Source organism: Artemia sp. Qi Xiang Cuo, chromosome 6, assembly GCF_049724085.1.
Source record: "Artemia sp. Qi Xiang Cuo chromosome 6, ASM4972408v1, whole genome shotgun sequence".
In the NCBI taxonomy this organism is placed as follows: domain Eukaryota; kingdom Metazoa; phylum Arthropoda; class Branchiopoda; order Anostraca; family Artemiidae; genus Artemia; species Artemia sp. Qi Xiang Cuo.
In genome coordinates this window covers 27011428-27030648 of record NC_142799.1, presented here as the reverse complement: position 1 = coordinate 27030648, position 19221 = coordinate 27011428, and the positions used below count along the sequence as shown (strand labels likewise).

The following is a 19221-nucleotide window of genomic DNA, read 5'->3' as shown; positions in this document are numbered from 1 at the left end:
CTATTTAGGTATGTCTGCCTACAGGGGAGGGGGGGAAGCAGATTTGATCTGAAGTACACAATCGCATTGTAAAATATGCTTCAAATGTGTTTTTGTCCGTCTTCAGAAATATCCTCTGATTCCCCTTGGGAAAATTGTTGCATGTGAACGCATTTTCTTGCCCTTTTCGCCCCCCCCCCCCTAAAAATTGAATCTATGTATGCCTATGTTTAGGTATTGCATAATAAGCTGTAAAAAATAAACAAATGTGGTCAAATTTATGCATGAGCTTTCTTGTATTTTTCTTCTCCCTCATAAAAGAAGCAAATATTATAGATGAGATCAAATAGAAACAGCTATAACATTCACATCCTAGAAGCATGTATTTTTTTATTATTGCTTTTTCTTTCTATTTGTGTCTGATATTTTCTTTTTTTGCTGATGAGACAATGGTATTCCTCTAGAAGTGGAACTGACAAGTAATATCCCGGATTTTCCATTCCTTTAACAACAAGCTTGCACATATAAATTTATTTTGAGGAGTAGGATGGATGAGAATTTGGTTAAAAGCTCAGACTATAGGCAAGATGAAAATATGGTCTATTTGGAGGTATCTGGATATGTTCCAACAAAACTGCACATGTTTTAAAAGAATTAAAGAAGAAAGGCCTAAAACAGATAAAGATAAAACAGATAAATTCACTCATTAGTAACTAAACAAAATTTTAAATTTTTGATAAGTAATAAATGTCACTTTATAATTGAAAAACCTGTAGGTTCAATTGACAAATCAGTCTTTAAACGTAACAGAAATGACCAGTTTGACATGTCTATTAAATAACATAAACAATACTGATCTACTGTTTTGTTTTTGATTTTTCCAAAATCTGCAAATGCATGAAATTTTAGCCAATATTTGTATGTATAGCAAGAATCAGACTTCTGACAATATACAAGGCCCAGCCACAACTGATACATGAATTGCCAGTACTAAACTTTAGACGAGTTTGTTTTACAAACATTCATTTAGGATTTTACTTAGCTTGTAGTGGAGATTAATGACCATTGTTTATTCTATAAGAAAGTATTTTCATGGTTTACTAAAAGGCTAGAATAATGAAAAGCTAACGTTGTATATTTTGGTTTTATTTTAACCCAATCTGAAGGTTATTTTTAAATATGGTATTCTTTGTTATTTTATCTTTGCATTGAGTGGGGTTCGTCATTTTGTGATTTGTTTCTTATGAAGCCCTGTTGTATAATAAGTTCTTATTGGTTTGACCATGAGAAAAGAATATGACTTCTATATAATCACTATTTTTTTCAATTTTTAGTCTGATATTGTTTAATTCAGTCTTGGTAATGATTAACTTTAAACTGGTTCAATAATTAGTGCTATGACTTAAATTATTATTTTTTTATTTTAAAACAAAGATCATCTTTCTTTTAAATATGAGGTAATTTTTATCTGTTTTGTCTCTTAATTTAGAAAATTCTTGACTCTATCCATTTTCCTAAATTTATATCACTGGAAAGAATATTGGCAACATATTTACTAAAGAAAAGAAGAGATTGGATTCTCACTATATTCAGATTAGAGTTATTAGAAGTAAAAGTTTTTCTCTAAGACTGTGATTTGCACATCTTTCATCATTTCATCATTAATTTAAAGTAGGTGGATGCAAAAGCTAATGAATAACATCCTTAAAATAATATTTCAGGTCATGTCTAATTTTTTTTTGGGGGGGGAGATTTGTTTATTTTCAAAGAAAGTGTAATATTTCTAATATTAGTTTTGCTGGAAGAACAAAAATTCATATTTAAAACTCTATCATCATTTGATACATATTAAGAAGAATTGTGTTTCCATTTCTGTGTTTCCACTTCTGTGTTCCATTTCTGTGTTTCCAATTGTGTTTCCACTGGTATATCTCTCTACTGTTCAATTAAATACTGTATCACCTTCTTTTTTTGTTCAAACGATTTTTTTTTAATTTTCCAGATGCTTGAATCAGAAACGGCGCCTTGTCGAATATTATTGCCTCATGATGATTTCAGTATAATTAGTATTACTGATTTGAAAGAGCAGTGGAAAAATCAAGAAAGATACATTGACTGGCTTGAGAGTAAACATGCTGCTACTGCAGTTGGTAAGATTGTTTTACAATTATTGTTTTTGCTTATTGTCAAAAGTAGGTTGAAAAAATTATAAAAGCTAATTGTACTTTTTTTAATGATCTTATTTTTATTTAATTATATTCTGTACAGGCTTCGGTTTTTGTGCTATGTGCTTTTCAATTTGGTTATTTTCTTTTACTACCTTTATTCAATAAATAGTTGGGACAGCATTTAATTTCTTGATAAGGAGGATGGGATTCAATCTTCTGTCTAAAGCCAATTTACTTTAATATATAAAGGTAATTTTAGCATTTTAAGTCAGCATATACATATTATATATCTCACATATAGAGATTTGTCTAACTTATTCTTTCAGTTTTCTCCTTATCTGGTTGAGTTAATCTGTGCATACCAGACACTTAAAACTTTTCTTTATGGATTAAACAAGGAAAAATAAGGAGCTGAACATTGACAATATAAAGGATACTAACAAGAATAAAACAAATTCTTTAATTAATTTATTTTTTTCTTTTATGAAGTGAAATTTTCCATCCAGTCTTAAGGACAGATTAAAAAAAAATCTATTACGAAATTACTTTTACTCTTAAAACGAATCTTTTTGTCTTTAAACGATTTTTTTCTTAAGTATATGATGGATTCTTAAAACCAATCTTTGAGTATGCCCTTTTTTAGTAAAAATGTGTGTATTTTAATGTCATCATGACAGGGCTTGGTATTAGTCCCTAAAGTGCCTTTTTTGGGCTGAAGTCTCTTCCAGAAGTCTCTAAAATCCCCTTTTTGGGAGCATAGTATATTTGAAAACTGAAGCATGATATATTTGAAAGAGCCACTTTAGAGAATATAGCTTCTCTACAAATCTGGATGTACTGGTCTTTTGGTAGTGCTGTTGCAGTTCAGAAAGAAGAAACAAAATAGTGGGAACTTTGTCTGTGGTCAAAGTGTCTATTAACTGTTGTAAACATTTGCAGCTAATAACAGCAAAGAATTAGCCTGTTGGGTAGGATAGGTGGGTCACATTGTCATACCATTCAAGGATAGAGATTAACATTGGCCTGTAGGGTGGATGGGATGGATTTGTTATATAGTGGTAACGTTCAAGGATAGATAATTTCCTGTGGCTTCATAAAATGAACCATACCAGTATGAATTTGTTTCAATTGACTTGAATTTCAATGGTACAAATTATATAATCTTTCCTCTAAATGTTAGTTAATAAACTAATAGCAGGTTGAGTGATAAGAGGAGAGTACTGTGAGTGGAATATTTAGATAGCAAAAATCTTGTACCCACTCTTTTTCCTCCTTTGTTTAAGCCTACATGTCTTTCAAGTCTCCCAAATTTATTTAGGAAAGACAATGGGCAATTGCAAATTTTGTTGCTCTGGGTTAACTAAAGGAGAAATGAGTGGTAGAAAGATAACAAAGGGTGTACAATCGGTGATGACGTTTTCTTTTTACTGCAAATGCAGGAAAAACCTTAGCTGTTGCAAAGACCTTTACACCTTGAATCAGCATGCTTTTTTGGATGAGCACAAAAAACAGGTTGTAATCCATCTCAATCTGTTACAGTTACGATTGTGTGGATTGCTAGGCAGCAGTCACAATCAGAAAAGCCATCAGCTAGCAATGGAGGTAAAAACTTTTGTGATGTTTTGTGACAAAGATGCTGCATACAAAGCAGAAATCACCTGGGTACTCACATCCCTGCAACCTTTGATGTCTGTAGCTTTGTGTAATGGAATTATTGATGTCTTAGAAACCATGTTCCCTGGTAAGCTATCGCCTGGGATGTTGATTAGTGTGAAGAAAGCTATGTACTTGATAACTGATGCATTTCACCCTGACTGTAAACAAAATCTTATGAAGGACATGGATGAAGCTCACTTTATTCTTGAATAAGGTGAAACTGCAAACAGTGAAGGAAAAAAGAGCTACAGATTGTTGAGATCCAGTTGTGAGCTGCCATCTGATGATGTATTTCATTGGGAGTGAAAATTTACCTCTTGAAAGACTAGTAGTGAAAGGCAACGATGGACCTGAAAGGATTCCGTGGACATCGCCTTGGCCAATTCCCTACTAGAGAATGTCATGAAAACGCGAGAAGATGAAGAAACAAAATAGATCAAAAAGAACGGGCTGAAAAGGATATACAAAAGAGGAAATTGGACATGATAATCAAGTTAACATCTCTCAAAGAAGTGAATGAGTTAGCATGCAAGCTGAAGTCTTACGGATTATTTTTACTTATTTCTAGTCTTGAAGTTCCTTTCTTATTTTGTTTTAAATAAACATAACTGAAAGTTTGAACCAGAAGAAAATGGAAAAAACAAAGACAACTGTGATCCGTCTCCACAGAAACTGAGTTCCTTCTGAGGCTTATGGGTATGATGATTCTTAGGGTGACCTGACCACCGCTTCTGATTCATGAGAAAAGGAATAATTGACCATGAGTGACAATCAAAATCCCTCCGACCCAAGGCCGTACCAAGGATTTCTTTTTCGGAGGGGGGGGTACTCAAAGATTTTTTTGGGGGAGGGGGTACATAAAAAACATCAAAAAACGCATACAAAATTTGTTAATATTCATGTTTGTTACGGTTTTACGAGTCAAACAAACATTTGGGGGGGGGGTCAAACACTTGACAGGTCGTCAAGTCCCTTTTCTAATGAGCAGGGATTATTCCGAGCCCTGCCATGAGGGAACTTTAGGAAAGAAGATCATTCTGGTTATGATACTTAAAAGGGGCTGTTTTAACTGAATTTTTTTGTTTCTTTGAGGTTAGACTATTAGAGTCGGGTGAATATCTGTTGATGTGAATTAAAAGAGTAGATATGAGGTGCAACAAAGCAGTCAGTTTTTTTTTATGTTTTCATTCAGTTTATACAAACAAATTCTGAATATCTGTTGATGTGAATTAAAAGAGTAGATATGAGGTGCAACAAAGCAGTCAGTTGTTTGTTGTTTTTTTTACGTTTTCATTCAGTTTATACAAACAGAGTCCCAGTGTGACAATTTTCCAACCAAAATCTGTCCAACTGAATTCTGATTAGAGATAGCAATGTGATCAGGTTGCAATTACAACATTATGATATGACATGTGGCAATGACAGGAAATTCTCTGTTGAGCAGTAAAATAGGAATATGGGCAACATTAAGAAATACTATAGTCTCTTTAAGACTAGGAGTAATCCCAAAATTACTACTGCTCCATAGACTTGACAATTTGCAAAAGAAAATGTTACAAGAATTATTTTAAGTCCACAATGCAGCAGCAGCTGAAGCTGAACAAGCTGTGTAGTAAAAGGACTTGCATTAAAAAGCTGCAAATTTCAATATTTGAAAAGTTAGGAGCAATAGCTTTCATTTCTGAACTTTCAGGAAATATTGTCAACTCCCCAGCTTGTACTATTGCAGAACATCTAAGTTAGAGCAAAGAAAAGATGGGACAGGCGGATTAAAGATAAACTCCAGGAAGACTTTAAAGAGAGGGTACAGCCTACTGGATTTCAAGAATAGGATGTAATTTTGTAGGCACTGCAGCTCATTACATGATGAAAAGCATTGAGAGCTAGACTATTTTGGGATACTAAATCCTTGTTTTCAAGACACTAAAAGATGTTCACACTGGTGTCAACATTCTTTGACCAATCCGTAGTAGCCTCTAGAGTTTCAGAATTCCACTAAAACAGTATTTTACTATAACTGATTCAAGGGCTAACTCAGTAGTCTGTCAGAGATGATAGCATTATACAAAGCACTTTATTTGCACAAAACTAGGATAATGGGGTAAAAAAATTTCTGTATGGTATTGGAGTGCAGAAACCAGGTCAATGAATGCTGTCCATTTGAATCACCAATCATGATTCTGATAACATTGAAGAAACTGGTTACACTGGCTGTAGTAATGGTGATGAATACCATAGCTTGGACTTGACTTATCCAGATCTTGACAGTGATAGTGAGAACTCAGTACCTAAGCAAAGAGAGATTTCCAGTGAAAAGGTCTTTGACAGACACTGGGAGCAGCACAGGTAAAAATAAAGTACCATTCACAATGTGATTTTGCTAATACCAAAATTGAGCATGCTCCAAAACCAAGTATTAGTTGATGCTAGTGATCAGATTTCGCCATTTGCAATTAATAATTTAAATGCTAAAATCAATAAATGCTCCTAGTACTCATATCTATTTGCCTTTATCCCAAATCTCATCTAGTCATTGTTTTCTTGGTGTACAAACATTCTTGAGCTCTTACAGGCTCCCTCAGCTCTTCCCAATCTTTCACTTCTTATTTATTTTATTTCGCGTTTATCATCTTTCTTTTGTGTTAAATTTTTTAGTATACTCTGGGTATTAGTTGATCAAAAAATTATATGAAGAATTTTGATAGGATTGGCCTTAACCAAGTTTAAATCAATTGAACATTTAATTTTTGGGTGGATTCATTCCTGGTTGCTTACTAGATCTCTATTATAAACGGATCTGAATTCAACTGACTCCTGAAATTAGAGCCGGCTAAATCTTGGTAAAATATATTAGTGAAGGGGCACTGAGGGCACTCAATACTGTAAATTTCATTTTGCAAGTCTCGGCATCAACTGACAGTCTCATGGACAAGGGCCTCATTAGTAAATTTTCTCAGTACTACAGGACGCTTCCGAATTTATTTCGGTAAAAATTGATGGATGATTTGAAATTTACTTCAAAAGCAAATCAAAGGCTTTTTAAAAATATATATATATATATATATATATATATATAATTTTTTACTAATTGTTCAGCTAAACGCTGTCTAATCAGTGTACATGTATCATAAATAATGTGCATCCTGTGTCTGCAAATATCAATCAAAGCAGTTAGCATAACAGGAAACTTTCTGTCACATTATTCAGTGATACTTTTTTTTAGCTGATTTTTAGTTTTTTCTGAGCAGGTGTACAAGAATTTTCAGGAACTGCCCTTTCCTGAACTCTGAAAAGAAGATTCTGCTCCATTCAATAAATAAAACAAAACTTTTTGCTTTCTAATGATGTAAGTTTCATTAATTCTGAATATCTCTATCTCTGGCACAAAACAAAAGTTAAATGGTTTTTCTAGGATTTCCAGGAAAGTAGATATTGACTTCCAGTTTTCTATTGTTTGTACACTCTCTTATCAAAGCTATACAAGCTATGGCAAGACCACAGAATCAGTTCTGAATAGTTTGGATGAGACAGGGCGGTTCATTAAGGCAGTGGTTCTCAAACTGCTGTACGCGTATCTCTTGGGGGTGCGAAATTTTTTAGGGGGTACACGGCCGGTCAACAAAAAATAAAACAACCTTTAACTCTAGGACTAGCAATTTTATTTATATTTTAGCTATTATTTACTTAGTATCGGTAACTGAGAAGGGCTGCCTAAAATGTTTTGTGGGTGAAAAGGGGTACAGTGTCTAAATAAGTTTGAGAACTACTGCATTAAGGTAGTGAACAGCCTTAAGGAAACTGGTTACAATCCTGAAATTATCTTACAAATCCAATGATCTGTAAGACATAAAATTATAGTTAATGCATCGTGAAGGACATGAATGCCCTCTAGCTATGATATAAATATGTTGTGCCTGAAAAGAGCCAATGGACAACTCCTTCAGCCAAAACATTTGTGATGTTAAGATCAATGATCTTGTACTTCACTCTAACGAGTGGTCTACCATGGATGTAACTATTGAGGTTCTTTGCCCATTCAAACGGAATGGTGATAGCCAGTGCTGATAAATGTGAGGGCAAGAAAAGTTGTACTGACGACCAAAAGATTAAAGTTTTTTTCTGTCAGAATTTAGACACTAGTGTTATGGTTGAATAGATCAGTTGCCTTAAAGAGGTACTATCTGTTCTGTAGATTTTGTACAAGCTCTAAGTTTTATAAGATACTCTTAATGAAGGTTGGAGTTCTGGACTATACTGCAAATGAAAAAAAAAAAACTTCATAGGCAGGTTCAGCTCGTCTGTCCATCTTTTCATTTCTCTAACAATTGATTGCAAAGCAGTTCAGAAGAACTTGGAGAACAGAAGAAATCAGATCCAACCAATCCCACCCCTCCCCTATTGACCTTGCTCCTAATGGATCACCAGACACTCCTTAACATGAAGATGGCTTATTTGACACAAATGGATTACAGATAAACTGTTCATGACAAAATGATTATTTGTCTGATAGTTTTTTTTTAATTAAAAATCTGAGATCCTTCTTCCTGGATATAAAATAGACACTGTAAAAATCAAAACCGCTAGTACTCTAAATAGTAAGTATACTCCATGAGCATAGTATTTGACTGTTATAGTATAATAAGTATTCCACCTGATGAAATAAAAAAAGGTAAAATGCCCATTTTTGTTTAAGAAGGGTCAATTGAAGTCTCAAAAATATTGTTGATGTTTCTCAAAATATCTGGAACTTCTGTAAAAAAAAAAAAAAAAAAAAAAAAAAAAAAAAAAAAAAACCAAGGGGGAATCATCTGTTCTTTTACATGCAGATATTGGGTATAGAACTTGCTGTCTTATTGGCTGCCAAGTTTCCTGGTAGAGTGAAATATTGAGCTTCTTACTTAATACTTCCGATATAAAATCCATATCAAATTAAATTAGAAAATATGCATATATTTACTAATTTTTTTATATTTTTTTTTTTTTTTGTAGAGCTTTCAACTTTGAAGGAGACGGAAGAGAAATTACGTCTGCAAATAAATGAAGCAACCCGCAGAGAAAATGTACTGGTGATGAGACTGGCAAATAAAGAACACGAAGTGCAAGACATAGCAGTAAGTTTTCATAATTATCGTTTTTCTGTAAAAGGTTAATTTATTTAGGTGATAGTAGCAGTTCAAGTAAACACTGAAATTCTGAGAATTATAGTAAAAGAAAATTTAAGGGAATCGCTTCATAACCTTCATAAAAGGCTCAATTAATATAATTCACTTTTTTAATTGTAATTTGTATTGTTTGAGTTAATATATGCTCATAAGCACCGCTCTTTATCATTGTTGTTTTACTCCCAAGGTAAACACGGTTGGGGGGAGGAGGTTTGCTTTAGAGTTGGGTTGAATATTAAGAATTTGAAGAATTTGTTGTTGGTAAGATGGGATAGCTTGAGTTTCGGTTAGAGAAGTAAATTTTATTTTGTATCCGAGTGTGAAGAGCTGTCTGAGTTGCGGAATGAATGTTTCGGACGAGTGTTTGGGAGCGAATGCTGGTTAATAGAGCGGATGGCTGAGAGGAACGCATGTGCTATTAAACAGTTGTGTAAGTTTCTTCGTTTAGGGACTAAATATAGGGAATCATGTTTGAGGGGATATCCTGATACTATTTTTATGATTTGAATTTATTATATGGTGTTTGTTGGTTAAAAGTCGAACCTTGGTGTGTTTCTTTTTTGTCGTTTTGTTGTTCTTTTTCTTTTTTCCTTTTTTGATTTTTACTATCTAAAACTGTATTTTGTTCCCCAGTGTTTGTATATAGATTGTATTATGTGTTGCTATGGCCCACAGGCTTTTTTAAATAAATCTTATCTTATATGAATGCAGGATTTTTTTAGTGGCGGTGGGGGGGGGCATTTATAAGAAAATACTTGATACTTTGAACCAGAAGTGCTCTGGAAATCGTTAAAATGAAGGGTTTTTGGGGCACGAAATAACACCTCCCCCCGCTTCCCTGGATGTGTCATTGCATTGGTTATATTTATTTCACTCAAAGTTGAGCATAACAATAAGAATAAAATTATAAAAACACTCAAAGCAGCTATTTATGAATACAAAGCAACAGGCCTAGAAAAACAACTGAATAGACTTCATAAAATAAAGTAACGAGAAATTTAAACATCTCAATAACTTTTTGCGTTCTAGGAAATGGGTAAAGGTTCATGAATAGAGAGAATTTTTCAGATGTACAGAACTAATCAATTTCAGTCTTAGCTATTCAGTAGTTCATTAATTTAAACTGTCTCTATTAGTTTATTGTTACTAAAGTGAATTTGAAATCCAAGTAGAAATTTACGAAATTTGAGATAACAAATGGAAGTTGATGAATAATTGCAAATTCTAAAATGACAACATATAAGGGAGGAAAAAAGAACATAACAGAGGGCAATTAGCCCAAAAAGAGAACCTAAAATATTACTGCTACTACTAACTATTCACTGCTGTACCAAGTCACCTGACGCTGACACAGCTACGCACGCTCCTCAATCCTAATACATTCGAAGCCTCCCTCTTTACACCCTTGCCAGAAGCTCCCATGTTCATTAAATCTTTCTTTACCACATCCTCCCACCCCAACCATGGACGACCTGTTTTCTCTACTATATTAGACCTGTGTTTCTGAAGTAACATACTTACTTGTGCTAAGTAAAAAGGCGTACATCGTGTATTGGCTTTGAGTGAATGTTGTTGGTGGAGCTTGAGAAAGGTTTTTCTGACACGATTCACAACTTGAACTCCTCTTCCCTTTCTCCAAGACAGAACTGAGTAAAAAAAAATATTTAAAAAAAAATTTCAAATAAACCCTTGAATAAATAAAAAATCGATTTGTTTTCTTCGTCCCTTTGTAACATCCTATAGAGTAATAAGAACAACTTATGTCTTCTATCTTTTAGAAAATTTAAAAGAGCTAGGTTTTGGAATTGGTAATATTAGTGTTGACAGAACTAAACAGAAAACAGAACTTAAAGTTCTGTTTTATGTGTGTTCCTGATCTGCTGGGTATATTTATCAGTATAATGGTAATATTTATTTTATTTTTTGTCACGGATTTTTTTATTTCTCAAATTTTTGTTTATCTTTTTAAACTTATTTCATGTATTCTCATTTTTTAGTCCCAGATTCAAGAACTAAAAGCTAGTCAAACTCCTGGTGCTGCTGCACTCCGATCAGCTCTTCTAGATCCAGCAATCAATATTCTTGTACAAAAACTGAGAAAGGAACTTGAATATGCCCGAGCTCGTCTTGAAGAAACTCAAAATGAGCTTAGTGCCTGGAAGTTCACCCCTGACAGGTTAGAATTTTTTCTCCTAATTTATTCCATGACCCAAACAATTGTTAAGGTTGAAATAGAGGGGAGACCGTGATTATCATCACAAGGAAGAAAATATACTAGACATCAAAATAAAGTATGATGTTAAGGTAGTTATTTCAATCCTTTTTGGGTTTCCTGTGCTGCAATCAAATAAAAAAAAAAAAAACTTTGCAAAACTAAAGCAGTTTTGTTGTTTTTTTTTTAGGTAATTTCCATGTCTCACTCTTTTTTGTAGAGTAAGATGACAGAAGAGTAAAAAATATTTTCAAACTGAATTATTGCTAAGTTTGGCTTTACAATGAGGCAGAATAAAAACTTAACTAAAAAAAAGATTTAAGATGATATAGTTTTAGAATGTTTATAGGTACTTGTATGATATACCCCCTACCTAATATTATTCTAATATGTTTTTCTGAAGCTTGATCCTATTGAAATATACCTAGATATGATAAAAATATAATATTTTATAAACAAATTTGGGCTTTATATTTGCATATTAGGGGGGGGGGGGTAAAGTATAGTGGTTCTACTTGCCTAATGTGTTAGGTACACTTAATGTGTTAGAATTGTTTTCTAACTTTACACATTCCAATGATCTATTCTTTCACTTCACTATTCTTTCACTTCTCTTTGTCTTGTCTCGCACTAAGCTGAAAAAACCTAATAAAAAATAAACAGTTCTCCAATGCGTCAAAGAATGAACAACTTGAGTGGTAGGGGGTTTATCATACAAGTACCAGTTTATATTATACCTTTCATGCTGATTGTGTCTAGTTAAGACCTAGAAAAGATTTTAGAAGTACTGGTAGTACAAACCTTTTTGTTACAGAATCTAATATGTAGATTGGCAGCACGATTGTCTGATTTCAATGTTGTCAAGTTGCTAACATTGATTAACCCTCTATTAGTTCTTCAGTTCAGCAATTGTAGCCGCAAATAAATTATTCAGCTCCATTTAAAAGTGTTCAGCTAGGTATTGAGGTATATTTTATTGCATGCTCTTTAAGTGTTTGCAAGTCATATTTTTTATTTGCAAAACTTGAAGTTTTAAGGCTTAAAATCGGCTTGATCTTGTAATACTTTTATAAGAACTAATAAACTAGTTGTTCTTGGGTGATTTGTGCTCGAATCACCCTAGATCAACCTATAATCACGAATTGCCATAATCACTTGAAACCCCCCTATAATCACGATTGTAAAAATGAAGAGCCACTGTCTTGCTGTTGCTTGGCAGGATCACGTGGATAGAATTTATAGACCTATCCAGTTGCAATCTACAAAAAAAAATGTGTAGATTCAACATAGTTCTTTCAATATGCTTAGTATAATACAAAGATGGAGGTCATCTTAATTTACATTTAGTATTATTAATTATGGTATCTAGATTAAGTGCTCTTAGAAAAGAAATCACTGAGATGTATGTTGGGTTTTTTTTCTTTCTTTTTTCTTTTTTTGTGTTGGTAAATTTACTTCTTTCAACGAAGACAGGAGATTTGAAGCTTGAATTTTACTGCAGATAAACAGATATTGAAGACTAGACTAGGAAAACTTCTAAAAATGAATTCGCTGGTGCACGATAAAAGCACGAGTTTCACAACGTCGAATGGAGGGAGGAGCTTGTCAGTGTCCAACAACTGAGCACTGCTGTTTTAGTTACAGTTTTTCTTTTTGTCTTAATTTAAATTGGATCAAATTGGTTGGGTTGGGGTCACCTTTCATACAAACAGCTGCGTCTGATTACCCAAAAGAGGAAACATCTAGAAAATTGCGCTTGAAAAATAGCTTTGCTCAGGGGAACATATCTGTGTGAAGCCGACTGCCAAGGGGAATTGTCCTATCACAGGCATCTATTGATTCTTTTAAGCAAAGGTTGAGGAAATATATAAAACTTTGCGATTAAACTGGATAAAGGGACTATCAACCAGTAGGTATTCGCCATTTTCACAGTAAAGCAATGTTTCTTGTAAAAAAAAAAAAGAACAAAATAAACCTTCTGTTTGAGATTCATTTTTAAACGCTATTATGCTACTGATGTTGCCGTGGTTGTGTATTTGTTTGTGTGTTTCTACTTTATAGAAACATTTGTTATATCCTTGTGTCACTAGAAGATGATGGATACCTAGATTCCTCAATGATCCCTAGAATAAACAAAAGCTCTTGTCCAAATGCTTAAATTTTCAAGGAGGGAGGGGAAATTTAGCTACTCTTAAAATCCTAATGGAAGGAGAAAATGGGTAACATCGCTTCTTTTTTGTGGAACTGTATTTTTTCAGGTTTGTCTGGTAATAATATCCGTTTATGTGTTATCTGTCAAACAAAATTTTGGGCGTGGCCATGCTGAAAATTTCCTTATTTCGAGTTACATTTGATTTAAACAAAATTTAGTTAACTAACTAATCTACTTTTTTGCATTTTGCGCTCTATTGGCCTGAAGTTCACCAGGCTTTTGCAAACAGAACATAAAAGTTTGGCAGAAAATTTGAAGTTGCTATAGCGTGAACCTTACAATGAATTAGAAATATCATATGGTTCAGGAAGGTGAGGCTTGAAAGTCAAAACAATGAAATAGACCAGATTCATCTAGTAGTAAAAATACAGCCTCTGAGTGAGCGATTTTAATAAACAGCTTTATCATTCAATCTGGAAAACCCTATGAATGAATGAATCGTCATATTTTGCAAGCCTTTGACCATGGAGGCAAGCATGTGCTGTCGAGTTCGAATTCCTTGCTATAAACTTTGTTGATATCTAAGAAAGAAGAATTCTTAATAGCAGTTTCGTAGTCAACTTTCTAATTAACTATCCGTTCGGCAAAAAAAAAAGTTCCAAGTTAGCTAAGAATAACAGAAAAAAAACTGGCAAAATCTACTTATTATTGAACTAGTAAAGTAAATGAAACTAGGCTCGGAATTCTGGCAAAAATGGACAAACGAACATATTTAATTGTAATTAAACTTCATGTGCTGCATCAAAGCTTAAATGGGTGTTGATTTCCTTTTATATTACAGCAATACTGGTAAGCGGTTAATGGCCAAGTGTCGATTACTGTATCAAGAAAATGAGGAGTTAGGTAAAATGATTGCCTCAGGTAGACTTGCCAAGCTAGAAAGCGACCTGGCTCTACAGAGAAACCTTACTGAAGAAATGAAGAAATCACAATCAGGTAGTTTGGACCTATTATTTGTATCAATTAACAGTGAAAACAGCAGTTTCCTATGCCTCATTTCGTGCATTATTTGCTACCTGCATATCAGCTGATTGACCAGAATTTTATTTCCCTGAGCCAGAATAGAATTGAAGTTTGTTTAAAACAATATATCTTTAAATCATCTAACAAGTAGCCGTCCGAGAAGAAACAAAGCTCTGAAGGCAGATAACTACAACAATAATTGTCCATAAATTCATCTAAAAAAAACTCAATGATAATAATAATTAAAATCAAACATCTCCTTTTCGTCCCCAAAAAATCACGCAAACTATAATTCCTTATCCATCTCCCCCCCCCCTCCCTATTTTAATCTATTCATAAATTGCGCTAGACTTTCATCAACCTTAAGGCCATGCGATAGCTTAATAGTCTTTTTGAGAACCTCAATGTCATCAGACTATCTCAAAGGCAAAGAGCCCATTAGTGAATTCTCCCAGGGACTAAATATTATCGAAAACTGTGGAGAACTTGTAGCTTAACTGTGAAATTTGACTAAAAAGTCTGTGAAACCTACTTCCCTTTTGTCGACATGTTTGTCAATCAAAGCGGGTACGCTGCAGGGAACTTACAAATTATATATAGCCAACAATAATAGCCAATCTACTCAGATGATAATTCCTTTAAACTGTTAGCGTTTTCTGGACAGGTATGCTACAATTTTTCTACGGACTATCCTTTCCTGAACTTTAAAAAGAAAATCTTACTCCACTTAATCTAAAAATGAAAATTACAGTTGCTGATCATGTAAATTTCATTAATACTTAATGTCTACGTATCTAGACACAAAGCAGAGGGAGTTGAGTGGTTTTTCTAAGATTTCCGGGAAATTAGGTGTCTGTTTCTATTTTTCTGTCGTTTGTTCAGATTTCTTATGCAAGCTCTGTTAGTTATGGCATGACCGCTGAGTCGTTTGACCACACTAACTAAAAAAGGTTTTAATGGACGAGATAGGAAGATTTTATGAGGTATCGTATTACCCTTATTGCAAATAGCAACACCTGTCCGAGTACTCTGCCTGTTCTTAATCACAAGGTTATCCATATTTCCCGAGCTCTATTCGTACCAGCAATTGTTACTTTTACAAACATTAGAAAATATGTCGTGGCACGTATCATTCCAACGTTGATATACGATAATTGGTGCCTGATAATCCTTGACCTGCCAGTCAACAACGAGCATTTCTTTGCTTGACAGGTAGCTACCACAATCAATATCCATAAATCGAACTATATAACCTTTAAAAAATATTATGGATGATCAATCCATCTCATCCAAGAAAAAAGATAACACAGGCTATGGCTCCTTATCCTCCCCTCCCCTAAAATAACCTTTTAAGTCTATTCGTAACTGCTGTAGACGTTCATCTGCCTAAATACTTGCCGGAAGTATATACTAGAAAAGTATGGTCTATTATGGGGACAACAACATATATGAATGTTTTATTAAAACAATGTTAACTTCCTATAAATAAACATCGTGTATACAGAGCATTTATTTCACATGTAAATATTTAAGTGGAAAATTTCCTGACAATATTCTTTCTTTTTTCTTTAACTTTCCCTTACAGTAAATCCCTCTATGTTGAGACTTCTTCTGAAATACGGAATTTTAAAGTGTTTATATGCGCTGTCTAGTTTTAAACTGTTTCGAATGAAAACGAATATAGTTTATTTCCAGAAATTATCTTTCATTCACTGTATAATTTTTAATATAGAAAACTTCTTGCAGTAGTTTAAGAAAAGAGTATTTGTCAGCTGTTTGTCTCAGTCACATCCATGCTGCAACAAATCTGAAATAACAGGAAAAATTTTTTTTTTTTTTCATGAGTTATTAGAATTTTTTATCTTCCTATGATCATACCGATGGTTAGAGTCCTATAAGAATAGACCAAGCATAAGAGATTAAACCTCTTAATGAGATGTGTGAAAAAGAGGATAAGCTTCAGGAAAATAGAATATTGGATTGGCCTTTCGAAAACAGACTTCTGACAGCCTCTTTAATGTGTATAGATCTGAGAAAATCTGACAGGAACATTTGGCTCTTGTATTAATAATCTATATTGTTCAGGTTTGAGCTAACCTTTATTTTTAGCTGCAAAGTGTTGAATACATAAGGTAACTGAATAGATAAGAATGAATATACACATATTTTAAATGTGATATAAACGCCAGCATTGCTCCACAGCAATAGCTGTAGAGCTTAGTGTTGTGAATCTGGTTATTTCAAGGTCTAATTTGGGTTGCTAACACATGATCTGGATCTAAGATCTAGAAAAGTAAAAGGATACTCAGTAGTGAAAACTTGACAATAGCCATGACATCAAGGGCAAATTGTTACAAGCTCAAGGTCAACATGTTTTAGTTACAAATTTAAACATTATGAATGAAGTGTTAAGTAATTTAAAATTTTGGACTTGCTCTAACTTTCGCGTTGCTGCAGATCTTAAATTTCATCTTCAAAACTGACTGGGGGGAGGGGGTCCTGAGACAATTTTAAAGTAGAATATCTTGTATTTTTAATATCCTTGACGGGATAAGAATTGAGATCATTTATTAGTTTATTCTTAGTTGGCCTTTAAATCTCAAAAATTGAATAATTAATGGCCTCCACACAATTCCTATGCACCCCCCTACTAAAAAACTTATTTAAAGCCTCACAAAATTTTTCAATTTTGTGCTCGTGTTTTCCTGCAGAGAAACAGCAATAAGTTATCTTCAAGAATAATCTGTTTAGAATATTCGTTCCTTTCCACAGGAAAGAAATACGACTATAATAACTATCATTTGGCGTCTTTTCAGTTTTCAAAAATTTAGGTCTCCCCCCTCCCCCCTCTTAAGAACCTTTATACCCATGTTGATTCAAAAATTTAGTATGTCAGAAGAACCAAATACTAACATAAGTCTCCCTCAAGAATAATTTATCCTGAATCTTCATTCCTGTTGTCTTGTAAAATATTTATCCATTGGTTTTTCGTCAACTTTGAAAAATTCGCGCTTCAATTTGCGAATTTGTACTTCACAGTCAAATTGCATTACAGAATGTTTGGGCATATTGCTATACTAGCCACAGGGACGTATATTCGCGAAAATTTCGATGGGGAGGGGGAGGGACAAAACTTATTTTTAAAATCAAGGGGCTTACGTTTTTACTTGTTACATGAAAACTCCCAAAAAATTAAACTGAAATTAAACGGGGCACCCCCCCCCCCTTACTAGGGAAATTCTTTTAAGTTCAAAATCAGGTATTGAATAGGGTGAAATGTGAATTTCCTCAGATTCATATTAAAAAAAAAAAAAAAAAATATCAAAGATGATTATTCAAACAGGGTGTCAGGTGTGTGTGCAAACACCTCTTACAAATTTGTGATATTCCAATCGATGTTGGTGACAATCTAGTTGCAAATTTATGATAACATTTGTACACTCTGGTCTGACTCTTGGAAGGAAAGAGGAGCGAGATCAAGGGTTTTCATACAAGGGATGGGACACTGGAAGAAAAATAAGTTCATCTCTTAGCCACAGTTTATCCATTCCTCTGGGTTCATGATAGAATTCTTTGCCCTTTTGTGCAATGAAGCTTCCTACTAACCATAATGACAATGCTTTTTTTTTCAGCTCATTGGGTTTTAGATCATGCGACTAATTGATTTTATGTATTTCATTGCTGTTTGTCATAGCATCTGACCATGATTTTTATTTTCAGAATTGGATGAATATTTGCAAGAACTTGATGAGGATGTGGAGGGAATGCAGTCGACCATTTATTTTTTGCAGCAGCAGCTCAAAGAATCCAAAAGCAAAGTGTCTGAACTTCAAAAAGAGATTGATAGACTCCGGGGAGAGAATCATTGCTATGATAGTGATACACTAGAGAGTTTGAAACACAATCACATAAAGCAAGAAGAACGGACTACAGCAGAGGCATTATTAAGCCTAGCTGAGAATGGGTGTTGTTCACGATTGACTTATGTTGATACAGATTCGGCAATGAAAGTGACATTTCATGAGATTTCTAGTAGCGATGATACATTGCATGGTGTACCGTCTATAGTGGATGAAGTTTCATCTGGAAAACGGACTGCTACTCCTGAGTTAGAGGCTATGAAAGAGCCTCTTAAACAAGAGGCTAGACCGACAGACTATTGTGAAACAAAGAGGACTGACGTTCCATTAAGGAAGAGGTTTAAGATGGCACCAGCCGTTTCTCCGAACGGACAAGCTGACTCGGACAAAGATGACGAATAATTTGAATGTAAATTTTATTTACCAATTTTTTACTGTAACCCAAGATCATTTTTGTAAAAAAAAAAAAAAAAAAAAAGAAGAAAAAATATCATATCCTGATTGTATTCGGCTCGTTCTTCTAAAGATGAGGTTAGAAAAAGCTTAGTTTCTTTAGTATTTATAAATCAAATAACTGGAGCTGTAGAGTGGAATGCTCCTATAAAGCTAGGCTATTTAAGCTTCTGAGTATAGATTCGTAGGCCAAATTAGTTTATGAGGAAGTGTCTTCAAGTTTCTACTTCCTCATTTCTTATGCGTCTTGAGGGTCCCGTGAAGATAGGTATTCTATTCCTATGTTAACTTCAAAGACATAAGTATGGCTTGAATTTTCTTCTCCGAGACCCGAGCCTTAAATCGCCGTGATATTCTTGAAACAGGACAGGCAAAACCTGAAGTTTACTTTCAAAACAACAGTTTTGGGGCTTCAAAGACTTGGGTTTTTAGCAAAGTAAAAAAAAAAACCCTGCTCTCTTCCAGAGTAATTTTTGTTTTGTTTTTTAGTTTTAACATTGCTTGTTTATTTTATTTTTAAGTGTTTTCGATTTACTTATCTATGATGAAAACACCC

At 33.8% G+C, this 19221-nt stretch overlaps 1 protein-coding gene across 6 annotated transcripts in view; it reads left to right on the top strand.

Moving 5' to 3' along the window:
- The window catches only part of LOC148951057 (pre-mRNA-splicing regulator WTAP-like), a 31880-nt gene extending 12872 nt beyond the window's left edge, over positions 1-19008 (top strand). For 4 of the 6 annotated variants that reach the window (XM_089090596.1, XM_089090594.1, XM_089090595.1 and 1 more), the window contains 5 exons: positions 1982-2129; positions 8793-8914; positions 10963-11141; positions 14171-14325; positions 18073-19007. In XM_089090596.1, the coding sequence (XP_088946722.1) occupies positions 1982-2129; positions 8793-8914; positions 10963-11141; positions 14171-14325; positions 18073-18614 (1146 nt within the window). In that variant the 3' untranslated portion in view covers positions 18615-19007. Of the gene's footprint in view, positions 1-1981; positions 2130-8792; positions 8915-10962; positions 11142-14170; positions 14326-18072 lie in introns of all 6 variants that reach the window. The other 2 variants (XM_089090598.1, XM_089090597.1) reach the window with 1 other exon arrangement.
- The last annotated feature ends 213 nt before the right edge of the window (positions 19009-19221 follow it).